The sequence below is a fragment of the Erythranthe guttata genome, chromosome 4 (genome assembly GCF_056151865.1).
Source record: "Erythranthe guttata isolate IM_541 chromosome 4, IM_541, whole genome shotgun sequence".
Taxonomy (NCBI): domain Eukaryota; kingdom Viridiplantae; phylum Streptophyta; class Magnoliopsida; order Lamiales; family Phrymaceae; genus Erythranthe; species Erythranthe guttata.
The window spans coordinates 11788381-11802400 of record NC_142536.1 but is presented as its reverse complement, the minus strand read 5'-3'; the positions used below and the strand labels follow the sequence as shown (position 1 = coordinate 11802400).

General features: G+C 39.1%; 1 protein-coding gene across 1 annotated transcript; it reads right to left on the bottom strand.

The window, feature by feature from the left end:
• Positions 1 to 9025: 9025 nt before the first annotated feature.
• LOC148771136 (uncharacterized) lies at positions 9026 to 13624 on the bottom strand. Its single transcript, XM_088817502.1, has 7 exons — positions 12995 to 13624; positions 10782 to 12271; positions 10508 to 10738; positions 10193 to 10417; positions 10028 to 10120; positions 9795 to 9950; positions 9026 to 9523 (listed from the first exon to the last, which is right to left on the bottom strand). Exons 2-6 carry the CDS (start codon positions 12249 to 12251, stop codon positions 9846 to 9848), a joined length of 2124 nt encoding a protein of 707 aa, XP_088673628.1. The 5' UTR covers positions 12252 to 12271; positions 12995 to 13624; the 3' UTR covers positions 9026 to 9523; positions 9795 to 9845.
• Between the last annotated feature and the right edge of the window lie 396 nt (positions 13625 to 14020).

The following is a 14020-nucleotide window of genomic DNA, read 5'->3' as shown; positions in this document are numbered from 1 at the left end:
GCGTATAATTAATTTGATAATAAATCACATAGCATGCTCGCAATAAATCATGAATTTCATATAAACGATTACATCTAGGAATTCACGAACAATCATACTGCGAATAAAAACATATAATTTAATCTAATTAAATTAATACCTAATTAAAATCATCGGATCCGGAACAATACCTCTTGAAGCGTGAGGCAAACACACGGATCGAAGCAAACTGCCACGGAAACCAATCCGTGCAGTCAGGAGGAGCAACGGCGGCGGAAGCGCTCAACGACGGGGGCGCGTTAGATCCACGCACGTGCGGCGGTGCTTCGGCGATGACTTCTCGGAAATTCGACTCCTTGGTCTTCCTCCTCTCGGATTTCACCTCGTATACTAAAATCTACTGACTACGTGGAACTAGACACGCAAAAGTCACAATAAAGAAGAAAAGGACAAAGAAAAGATACTACCAATAGTAATCGCAGCGTGAGGCCGATTCCGGAGACGGCGGCGGCGGCGGAGGGGGAGGATTGGCCGAGTGTGTGAGAGAGAGAGGCTAGGGTTTTTGATTATGTGTTGTGTGTTGTGCAAGACCTATATATCATGTATTTATAATGTCATGTATAAAAGCCCTAACGGGCTTAAGTTGGACCGGGCCCAACAACTTAAGTTCGTTAGTTCTTTACCCGCTCGTTTCTCACAACTCAATAATTGGAAAATAGTAACGATTACATTTTTGGAATAATTGAAACGTCCTCGTCATTACGAGTGTGAATTCTCGATTTCCAATTTCTAAAAGTGGAAACCCTAATTCAGTGGACCTTCTAAATTTGGAAACTTCCCAATTTAGAAAGTTCTCTAAGATGTTCGCCTATTCTTTTCCTTTCCTTATTCTCATTCATAATTCCAAATTACGAATGTTGGACTCAATCACACAGACTTCCAATCATGCAAAGATTAAACATTTTCATCTTTGACCGTTTATTCAAAGATCTCGAGTGCACGAGCAGTGTGACCCTCGATGGTTCAGGTGTAAGCTAGCCGTGGGTCCACAACCCTTTTCGGTCTAAACTCGTCCCTTAGAGTTACGATTAAGATGAAGCTCGTTTCAACTTAATCACCCAATGAATCAACATTGGGGTCTAGCAATTACGCGTCATGATTCCCTAGATACAAATGAAGTGCCTGCATGAACCTTTTGATATAGTTAACGTACAGTATGATCCCTTCGATTCATATGTCCCGATTGAACCAGTTGGTTCATCGAGACCTCCTTAGTAGTTCAATAACTGTGCGATCGTTCTATGTGTTGTAATCGGTACGTGCATGACTTAGAGAATTGAATTTTCTAATCATCACTTAGTCAGCTCTGGCCAGAGACTTAGAGATTACAAACTACGAGAACACACAGGACATCCAAGACTATTCTAGCGATCGAATCCCCAACTACAATGCACAAACCTCCCACTAGATTTCGGCCTGCACGAACACTGGCCCTTGGGGCGGTTCTCGGTGGAACTCACGGACAGGTCACGATACAGCTGGTCCTCTAGTGAAGTCACGGTGATGTGTAGGTCATAAAGACTAATGGTGTACAGCTATACCATAGATATCTCTACTCGATTATTGAGAACCACTTAGAGATTTCTAGGGTGGGGGAGTTCAGTGAACTCCGTCAACTTACAAGCACCCACTTATGCATGCCGATATCACAATCCATTTACTAATGAGACGCAGTACACATACACTAAGTGCTAGTCTCTTAATGGGAAATGCCAATATCCTCATTGGTGGCGTAACCCTTCGACTAGGAACACGTTTGACAGTTATAATACTAAAGTAAATATCTCACGATCCTAAAAGATAAATTACTAGTAATTGTAATAACTGTAAGGACTATATCTATGTTTGAAATAAGGGACAAAGATAGAGAATGCCAAGGTGTTTTATCATTAATACGAAAAGGGATTATTTATTACAAGAATAAATGAACCACAGCCACAAGTTGGCTTGTTGGTCACCTACTCTAACATATAGCAAGTCTATAATATGAATTGGGATAACTAATCGACTTTTTCTATTCATCTCCATAAATACGTATCCTCTAATACGTAGGAAGCTTATCCCAAATTCATGTATTGAGAAATATATGGAAAATCTTTTTTTAGTTGATTGTAGCGTCATCCCTACAACATTCCGAATGAGTAGGATGCTATCAACACAAAGTATTGGGAAACGTAGTGGGACTCCCACTAACCTTCTTGTAAACGTAAAGCTCTTTTGAATTCGTTACTAAATCAATTGCTTGATTTTTGTGTCGAACCAAACATTCTAATTTATGGGATGCTAGGTTGAATCCATAAATGGATCGCTGGAATTTTGAAAACCTTTTGCTAATTTTCAGAAGATACGAAGCCTTTCGGCTGCTGCACTCTGATTTCCTCAATCTCGCCATTGAGGAAGGTGATCTTCATATCCCTTTTCCATATCTCGTAGTCGTGCTACACATAAATGGCTAGCAAAATCCTAATGGAATTACAACATAGTATTTGGTGAAAAATTATCTCAGAGACAACAACTTGTCTTAGAGTATAACTCATTTTCACGTATCTAGCTTTCTAGGTCGATACCTTTCAATCTATTCCAACTTAAAGGTTATAGATCCACTTGCATCCAACATGAAAGATTCCCTTGGGTGGATCCATCAAGGTACATACTTTGTTGGAGTATATGAAATCCATTTCGGATTTCATGGCGGTAAGCCAATGTCCCTTACTGCATCAAATAGAGCCTCATTGAAGGTTCTTTGATCACATCCCTCGTCAAATTCATTTTGACTACCTTCGATGAGGGTTAGCCTATTGAGTTCTCTACGTATCCTTTCAAATTTCCACATAGATGGTTGAGAAAGGTACATTAATGGGTGATTTAATTTTGATAGGCTCTTGTTCTATTTATGGTGTTGGAACTTCAATTCGTGGTTCTCGAATTTCTTCGAGTTCTACTATACACCTATTCTATCGCATAGAAACTTGTTCTTTAAGAAGGTGGCATTCCCCGAGACAAACACGTTTGTTTCAAGATATAGTGGAATAAATATCTAAAACAATTTTTGAGATACCCCACGAAATGGCACAAGTTGGATCGACTATTCAACTCGTCTCCCACTAGCCACTTCATGAAAGTGGATTATCGGGAATGCCAAAGTTCATATGGTGTGGACCTAACTACTTTGGTGTTAACCCTATTCAGCAAATACGCGGCATTATGGAGTGCATGAGCCTATAAGTACGCCGATAACTTAGTGAATCACGTTCTCTTGGAGATAGTCGATAAACTCACCATTTAAGTATTTTCCACTACGATCGGATCGTAGTATCTCAATACTTCGTATGAGTTGTTTTTCTACTTTGTTTCTGAAATCTTTGAACATTTCATAGATTACAAATTTGTACTTCATCAAGTATACGTAACCATACCTTGAGTAACCGTCGGTAAAGGTTACGAAGTAGTTAAAACAACCCGTGACACTAACACTTAGTGGACCACACCCGTCTGTATAGATCAAATCCAAGAGACCTTTCAACACGCTCCATTTGTCCATTAAATGGTAATTTGGACAATTTTTTTAAACAAAATTTACAAGCCCACAGTGTGTTCATATCATCCAACGTGAACATCCCTCACATGAAAACTCATTCATTCGTCTTAAAGAAATATATCCTAATCTAACGTGCCAAATTTGTGTTGGGTTATCATCTATATTGAGTTCAGGTTATGAAAAACGCATCTTTCTCAGAACATTTCCGATCAAGACACTTCGTGCAGTTTACAGAGCCCAATGGTTTGTCTTTCCACATTAGAAGCAAGCATCATTATATGCTTGTTTTCCTTATCCTTGCGAATACTCGATTCACCCCTAGTCTACTTTTTGCTCAATCATGGAAACTATTTTCCTTTTACCCTCATCTTGCACTTTGAACTATTCTTAGTAAAAGATATAGAAGGTGCCGATGGCAAAACAAACGTGTCTTCCTTTATAACTGACTCGTATTTCAACATGTTGACCAGCTCTTTCAAAAAGAGATTGAACCATATTCTCGTTGAAATTAATTATGAACGTTTCATAAGAAGTAGTTAGAGATGGAAGCATGAGATTCACCGAGAACTCTGGTGGGAGCAAGACATTGTGGTCACGGAACTTCTTTGGGTGCTAGTCCTCTTAACACCATGCTCATGGACTGGAGTCCTTTCGCGTAGCCTAAGAGACATCAACTCTTTATTCTTCACAAACATCATTGCCATAATGCTCTCACCACACACGATCTCGAGGTGAGCCTTTGTGTTAACAACATAAAGATCATTCTCATATTAATTCATCGGTAACTTGGGCGACTAGATGCTATCATATAGTATTTGGTCATAATGGACACCCTTCGTCTATTTCTAATAAGTGGTGGTCTCTTAGTGAGTCGAGTTATCATGAAGTTTGGTCGGGTATTTATTTGAGTATGCACAATTACTCTTGGAGCAAAAGCACCAAAAGAATGTTTATTGAGCCAATCAAGGTAATTATTGTTATTAAGTTTTATTGGTGTCGAGAGTTGACGATAAGTGATTCTTAGCATTTATACTGAAAAGCTACAAGTAGACTTACATAAAAGATAATTCATTATTGATGATTGCAATTAAATATTTGGACTTTTATCATTTAATTGTACTCCCACTAAATTTTATCGAATTCCACTACCCTCTACCAGACAAACGAGAAAACTTATTTTTCTTTTAATGGGCTTTAGGTCCAATAGGCAAATGTAACCCGTATTTAATCTCGCCCGATTACATTTGTCCAAAGGTAGATCTCTATCAATCATAACCCTAAAGATTTATTTACCTCACACCTGATAATGACATAAGTAAATCTCGCGAATTCAAAATCTTCATGTATCAAGTCTAACGTACCAATCAAAGATACTCATAGTGTTAGAGTAGGTGACCAACAAGCCAACATGTGGCTGTGGTCTTTCGTAATTATTATTGTAATAAACGAACCTTTATTCGTATTAATGATAAAACACCTTGGCATTCTATATCTTTGTCCCTTTGTCACAAGCATAGATATAGTCCTTACAGTTATTACAAGTACTAGTAATTGATCGTTAGGATCGTGAGATATTTACTTAAGTATTATAACTGTTAAACGTGTTCCTAGTCGAAGGGTTACGCCACTAATGAGGATATCGGCCTTTCCCATTAAGACTAGCACTTAGTGTATGTGTACTGCATCTCATCAGTAAACGGTATTGTGATATCGGCATGCATAAGTGGGTGCTCGTAAGTTGACGAGTTCACTGAACTCCCTCACCCTAGAAATCTCTAAGTGGTTCCCAATAATCGAGTAGAGATATCTATGGTATAGTTGTACACCATTAGTCCTTATGACCTAGACATCACCGTGACTTCACTAGAGGACCAGCTGTATCGTGACCTGTCCCTGAGTTCCACCGAGGACCATCCCAAGGGCCAGTGTTCGTGCAGTCCGAAATCTAGTGGGAGGTCTGTGCATTGTAGTCGGGGATTCGATCGCTAGAATAGTCTTGGATGTCCTGTGTGTTCTGAAAGTTTGTAATCATTCTAAGTCTCTGGCCAGAGCTGACTAAGTGATGATTAGAGAATTCGATTCTCTAAGTCATGCACGTAAGGATTACAACACTTAGAACGATCGCACCGTCATCGAACATATAAAGAGGTCTCGATGAACCAATGCCTCTAGTTCGATCGGGACATATGAATCGAAGGGACCGTACTGTACGTTAACTATATCTGAAGGTTCTTGCAGGCACTTCATTTGTATCTAGGGAATCATGACGCGTAGTTGCTAGACGCCAATCTTGATTCGTTGGGTGATTAAGGTGAAACGAGCTTCATCTTAATCATAACTCGAAGGGGACGAGTTTTGACCACAAAGGGTTGTGGGCCCACGGCTAGCTTACACCTGAACCATCGAGGGTCACACTGCTCGTGCACATGAGATCTTTGAATAAACGGTCAGAGATAAAATAGTTTATCTTTGCATGATTGGAAGTCAATATGATTGAGTCCAACATTCGTAATTTGGAATTATGAATGAGAATAAGAAAAGGAAAAGAATAGGCGAACATGTTAGTGAACTTTCTAAATCGGGAAGTTTCCAAATTTAGAAAGTGCACTGAACTAGGGTTTCCACTTTTGGAAAGTTGGAAAATGAGAGATGGCACTCGTAATGACGAGGGAATTATAATGATTCCGAAAATGTAATCGTTGCAATTTTTCGGTCATTGAATTGAGAGAAACGAGCAAGTAAAAGTACTAGCAAACTTAAGCTGTTGGGCCCGGTCCAACTTAAGCCCGCTAGGGTTTTATGCAAGGGACTATAAATACATGATTTATAGGCCTTGCAAAAATACAACAAACCCTAACCCTAAAGCGGCCGTCCACCTCTCTCTCTCGCTCTCTCTCTCGCGCGGCCACCTCCGCCGTTGACGCCGCCCCGTCGCCGGAATCGGCCATCCCTTGGCCGATCTCTTTCGGTATTCTTTTCTTCTCTCTTTTCTTCCGTTAATTCTAACTACTTCGTGTCTAGTGCCACGTTTTAGTAGATCGAAGTATACGAGGTGAAATCCGAGAGGAGGAAGACTGTAGATTGAAGAATCGAGGAGCAACGCACGAGCCGAAGCCGCACGTTGCCCCACGCGCCACCCCGGAAGTCCGCGCGTGAAGCTCACGCGCCGCCGTGGTCAATCCGCCGCTGCTGCCGCTGCATTCCATTGCTGCCCCGATTGTACGGATTGGTTTCCGTAGCAATCTCGACGTGCTATACGCTCCTACCTCACGCTTCAAGAGGTAAACACGCGAAACCCTAGTTTCGATTTGAGTTTTGTTTAAACCTATGTATTCATGTTTGTTTCGTATTATTTTATGTGATTATGTGTAATCGATCAAATCGTTGCAAGCATGTTATTTGGTTTAAACGCGAGCATGTTAATTGATTTAAATTCAGTTAAATTTATTAGCATGTATGTTGTTTTTAATTTCGCTGGAAGCGCAAAAGTACGCAATTAATTGGTTTCATTTAATGGGCATGTACTATGTGCGTTTTAAACTCGTTTAATTCGCATAAATTTTTGTTTTCCGCTGCGTATGCGTGCCCGAAACCCAACAGTGGTATCAGAGCTCGTTGCGCAATTAATTGCGTTCGTTTTAATATGCATGTTCGATTTATTAAAGTAGTGATAGTCGTATTATGTAATTGGGAGTTTTCGTAAGTTTAAAATATTTTTGAAATATTGTTTAGAATTTTTCCAGCTTTAAAATTGTTTAAAATTGGAAAATCGGATCTGAAATTGTTTTAAAACATCGGTTTTTTAATTGTTCGGATCGAACCGGTCGAACCGGCCGGTTCGATGGTTGTGCACGATTTAGTTGACCGAATCCACGTGGATTCGGGTCGGTCAGATCGGTTCCCGGTCCGACTGACCCGGCCCACTGATTTGGGTCAGCTGGACCGGGTAGAACCGGACCGCTTCGGTCCGAACCGGTCAGACCGGTCGGCCGAACCGGTTCACTGAAAAAAAAAAAAAAAAAAAAAAATTATTTCAGATTTCTAAAATTAAACTTAAAACAAATTGATTTTAATTTTTGGAAAATTATTTTCAATTAATCCCAATTAGATAATTGGATCGACAATCATCTATTTTAGTAAATAGGTGTTAGATTAATTAAATTGATTTAAATTGTTAAATTGATTTCAATTAATAGAACACATATATAATATTGATTATAAGTTCAACTTAATTAGTAGTACCTCAACATTATTTGAATGATTTATGCTAGTTGAGGTTCTATAATTATTTTGAAAACTCGATAATTAATTAATGTAATTAATTATGAAATTAGGTCGTATGTTCCTCTTAGGACAATATGCGCTTCCATATACCTTTAGAGAACATAGATGTAGGAATCACATAGACCAATCCAAAACCTTCTGATGAGATAAAACTTTTAAATAAAATCCCTCATTCTTAATTCAATTAAGAATCATTTCAAGCTATAAAGAAAAACCCAATCTGTTGAGTTATTTCTTTCCTTCTGCCAACGGTTGGATTATGTGTAGCCCTTTACTATAGTGCAGTAAGCCGTGTTAGCGGGGAGTGCTATGGTAGAGTAAGCTGTAATTCAATTGACATAGTGATGAAGGTAGCCATAGAAAAGGGTTATGTTGAATTAACGTGGTCGGCTAGATTAACTAGGGACTGCATTAGTTTGGCATAATCGAGTTCTATGAGCATCTTTGATTGGTAGGTTAGACTTGACACACGACGATTTTGATATTCGCGAGATTAACTTAGGTCATTATCAAGTGCGAGGAAAATTAATTTAGGGTCATATTGTGGATATGATTGATTGTGATCTACCTTTGGGCAAATATAATCGGGCTAGATTAACTATGGGTTATATTTGTCTATTGGACCTAAAGCCCATTAAGAAAAATCAGTTTTCTCGTTTGTCTACTCACTAGGCCAAAATGCAACACTGGCGACGAAATTCCGCGACGAAATTCGTCACGTAGCGACGTTTTTTCGCCTTTAGCGACGATTTAATTTCGTCGCCAAATCATTAAAAATTCGTCGCGTAATGCCCCGTCGCAAAGTCAGCGACGAAAATCCAATTGCGACGCAAAGATTGGCGACGAAACCACCCATTCGTCGCAAAAACCGTATTTTCTGAAAAAAATTATTTTTTTATTGATAGCGACGGAAAACTAATATCGTCGCATGTATTTGCTACGAATTTTGTTTAATTCGTCGCAAGTTCACCGAATCTGTGGGCGACGAAATAGTTGTTTCGTCGCCCGGTTCTATTTTTTTTTGGCGACGAAAACTGAATTAGATTTCGTCGCAAACGTTTTTTTTTTTTGATTAATTTATTTATTTTAATTATTTTTTATTACAAATAAAATCCCCTGTTAAAAAAAAAAAAAAAAAAAACCAAAACCATATTTATTCAAAAATATTAAAAACCACGATTACCAATTAAATATCAAAATACAACACGAACATCAATTCAAAAATTACATAAAAACTTGAAACCATAAATGTATTAGTTCAAGAGGCACACTAATTTCATCTCGTTTTTATACTCCACCATTAAAACGCTCGAGCAAGTTGTTCAAAAGAGCTCGGGTTTCCTGCAATTGCTGTTCTACTCGATCAACTTTTTCATCTTTAACTTTATTTGTTTCTCGGTTTTCGTTCAATTGTTGTTCCAATCGATTCACTTGTTCGTCTTTCATTTGCATTTGTTCTTGCATTGCCTTCATTTGAATCTCCAGTTGAATCTCCACGTCTGATGGAGTCGAAGAAAATCTCGACTTTCCAATCCTTGTGCTTGAACTTTTAATTCCAAGGCCTTTACTCTTTCCCAAAACCTTTTCAATTGCAGTCGAGTTGGCCGTGCTTTCGTCACTTCCATCACGCATGGTCTCGTCATAAACTCGCTCCAAATCAGCCTGAAAATGATTATGTACAAAAGTTTAGCAAAAAATTCGACAGCATAACATCTAAATACGAGCATACCCAAAAAAAATCCTTACCAGTACACAACAACAACTTGACATATTAAAAAAAAAAAAATATCCATAGCCACACATCTAAACATATAAAGAATATCCATAGCCACACATCTAAACATAACCATAACCATATTTACTCAAAAAAAAAATCCATAGCCACACATCTAAACATACTACCGATTGAAGAATATAATTACACTTTACTTACCGAAATGAGAAGTTGTTCAGGAGTTGCTGTCCCGTTATACGGCTCTGTCTCTCATTCCTCACTAATAGATGGTCCGGTTTCCCTCAACGCATCAATGCCCATGTAGGCTTTCTTATACGTGTCAAACACGGTAGGATTTTTGCCAAACTTTTTAAACTAAAAAATAGATTATACAATAAGTATGTATTTTATATAAACTTAAATAAATTAAAATTATAGATTAAGCCACTTACATGATTATAGGACCAACTATTGATACTTGTTCGACCCCAATGGTGGTCTGTCGACACTTTCTTTCTTGAGTCCTTGCATTTAGTGGACTTGGACTGTGAAAAATATTGCACAAATTAATACACATAAACATATGAAAATATAATCATAAATTAAAAGCATATTACCTTCCCATCATCCCCCGGAGTAGAAATAGAATGTAACTGATCACACAGCCTCTCCCAAGTTTGAGCGCTAATCCTATCCGGAAGATTTGCCTTAGCAGCTGCAAGGTTAGGCGCTTTATCAAAAACCGCCTTCAATCTTTTATTTTTTGCATCTTTCCAACGACAATTGGCCGTCTCGTTGAACCATTTCTTCGTAGCCTCATTTTCAGGAAGTTTCCACGTTACCTAAAAGGCATACAAAAAAATTCATAATTAATTGATAACAAAATAATTATAATAACTGAAATAAATAAAATAATTTGAACTTTCAAATACCTTAAATGCTCTCCACAATCCTTCGACACGACCCTCTTTCTTGTGCTTAGGCCATGAAATAGACGGATCAAAATTGTCCCAATGTGTAACCTCGTTACTAATTGCCACCGCCAACTTGTACCTCCCGGGTGCAACGGGAATACCTATACCGTCAAACTCCAAATCAACTATGTCGGTACTTGTAGACTCATCACCTATAGGCTCAACAGAAAGCTCGATGCACTGTTTGGCCTACGCCAAATGTAACATTTATACCCTCCGTTTTTGATAACACCTCATCTCCTGAAGGCGGAGGTGGAGCCCCGTCTTCAGAAAAACGACTATGACCCATATAGCACTGTTTGTTAGACTTGTACAAACGTTCAGACACAGTATTTTCGGCACAACTTGGGCAAGCAAGATAGCCACTTGTACTCCACCCCGACAAGTTACCAAGCGCAGGGAAGTCGTTGATAGTCCACAAAAGTGCGGCTCGCATATTAAAATATTGCTTGGTGTACGCATCAAAAGTTGTTATCCCAGAACCCCACAACTCATTAAGCTCGTCGATCAACGGCTGTAGATAAACATCAATGCCATTTTTCGGGCCTTTAGGACCAGAAATAAGCAATGACATCATCATATTAGAGCGTTGCATGCACATATTTGGTGGTAAGTTGTAAACCATTAGAATTACAGGCCATGTGCTATGTTTGCTGCTCAATGATCCAAAGGGATTAAAACCGTCAGTAGCCAAGCCAAGCCTTACATTTCGAGGGTCCAAAGAGAATGACTCGTGCTTCTTGTCAAACTCTTTCCAAGCATCAGAATCAGCAGGGTGCCTGAGAACGCCATCGTTACATCGAGACTCAGCGTGCCATCTCATGTTAATTGCTGATTTTTGACATATAAATAGCCGCTTGAGCCTCGGAATCAATGGAAAGTGTCGCAGAACTTTTTTCGGTACCCTTTTGAGCTGAGAGGTTGAAGAACTCGGTTGGTTTTCTACTGGATTCTTCCATCTTAAAGCATTACACACTTTGCATGCATTTAAGTTCAAGTCATCCTTCCAAAACAGCATGCAGTCATTCTCACACGCATCAATCTTGACGTAACCACACCCCAATTTACCGATGAGCTTCTTAACTTCATAAAAAGAGTCGGGTATATTTAAAAAATCAAATTTTCTCATTAACTGAAGGGTTTCAGTAAATGTATTATCACTCATCTTGCCACGAGACTTAATTTTGTAGAACTCCATGACAAAAGAAAGTTTAGTATATACCCGGCATCCATCATAAACGGGGATGCACCACTCTTCAATGAGGGTACGAAAATCATCAGTTTCGGGGTTGGGTTCTTCGTGCAGATCTTCTTGATCGTGATGATGATCGTGATGAAGACACGCATGCAGTAAGTCTTCCATGTTATCACGTACATCAACAGGTTCATTTGAAATTGCAACTTCGGGAATTTCTGTATGATTAGTATTGTTCATTTCATCGCCAATGTATTGTTCTTCGGACTCTCCATGCAGAGTCCATCGGCGTTGCCCATACATCTTTTCCCAACCCCTCCAAAGTAAATGTTTATGAACGAATTCACGATCCCCCCATTTACGACACTTACAGTCTCTACATGGACATCTTATTTTATTATCAACGTCACATCTAGCGAAGGCAAAATCCATAAATTCCACACAACCATTTTGATATGCTGCTAACCGACGATCACCTAATAAAACCCAACTCCTATCTTTTGGCATGCTTTAATTAACAAGATTACCTAGAAATTGGGAAGGATCACAATTATTAAAAGCAATTTTTCAAAATTTCATAATTTAGCTTTACCTTAGGATGTGATTGTAATTTACCCTAAGTTAAAGCAATTTTTCAATATTTTTCCGAAAAGGTTTATTTATTTATTTATATATTTTATAGTCATAATTAGGAGTGGAAATCGGACGAATCGGATCGGATTTGGGTGTTTCGGAAAATTGTTATCGGAATTTTCGGAAAATCGGAAATTTTCGGAAATCTTCATTTTCGGAATTTTTTCGGACATTTTCAGTTATTTTTCGAAAATTTCCAGAATGAAACATACATTTCCGATTTGGGTAGTATGTTTCCAGAATTTTCAGTTATTTTTCGAAAAAAAAAAAAAAAAAAAAAAAAATTCCACCGACACAGTAGCAAAGCAGACAAAAATGAAGAAAGAAACATACACATTCACCAAAACACACACACGCACAACAGACTCACAAACATAATTCCGAGCAACGGTTTTTCCGAGCAAACACATAATTCCGAGCAACATAAATCCAAGAACAATTCGCATAATTCCGAGCAACAATAATTCCGAATATATCCGAGCAACACAGGCTCATCAAATCAACATAAAACAAACAAACACATAATTCCGACAAAAAACCTAAAAATAGATCGATAATCGAACACCCACGTAATTTTGAACATAAACAAACAAACATTTAAAAAAACATAAAATTACCTTGAAATTGGAGGAGTAGCGGCAGAGGGCTGGCGGCAGACGGCGGAGGGCTGTCGGCAACGGCGGAGGGCTGGCGGCGGAGGGCTGGCGGCGGACGGCTGCGACGGCAAAGGATCGGCAGCGGAGATTGGGGGCAACGGCTGGATGACGGCGGGCGAACGGATGTCGGCGACGGGTGAGCAGCAGACGGCAGCGGCGGGCGGGCGGATGTCGGCGACGGCTCAGCAGCAGACGGCGGCGGTGGGCGGCGGTCGGCGACGGCAACGGCGAGGGCAGATCGGAGGAGATGGAGAGGGGGAGAGTTTGAGAGAGAAGGCCGGGAGGAAATAGATCTAATTAGGGCCTGATTGAGTAATAAGTCAATCTTTGCGACGTTTCCTATTTTCGTCTCCAACATATCCGAGAACTAGCGACGAATTCACGAATCCGTCGCTACGAAATTCGAAAAAAAAAATTTGAGCACATTTCGTGCGACGATTTTGTAAATCCGTCGCCGGGATATAAAAAAAAAAAAAAATTACTAAAACATTGGCGACGTTTTTACCTTTCCGTCGCAACATATAAATAAATTACAAATAAATGGCAACTCCTAGCGACGTTTATGAACAAACGTCGCAACGTATATTAATTTTTTTTTTTTTTAAATAATATTTGCGACTATTCCGCCTGTTACGTCGCAACATCTGAAATATAAAATCACAAAATATGTAACGTAGCGACGAAAAACTATTTTCGTCGCCAAAAAAAATATTTTTATTTTTCTTTTCCGTATTGGCGACGTTTGTATACTTTTCGTCGCTTGCTAGCGACGCTTATCCGGAATCGTCACTAGGGTTTTAAATTAAAACTTGATAGCGGCGATTTAAGCACAGGAACGTCGCAAACGTGCGACGAAAACATAACCGTCGCGAAAAAAAACGTCGCCAGTCTTGCATTTTGGCCTAGTGACTAGAGGGAAGTGGAACTCGATAAAATTAGTGGGAGAACAATTAAATAACACAAGTCCAAACATTTAATTGTAACAAT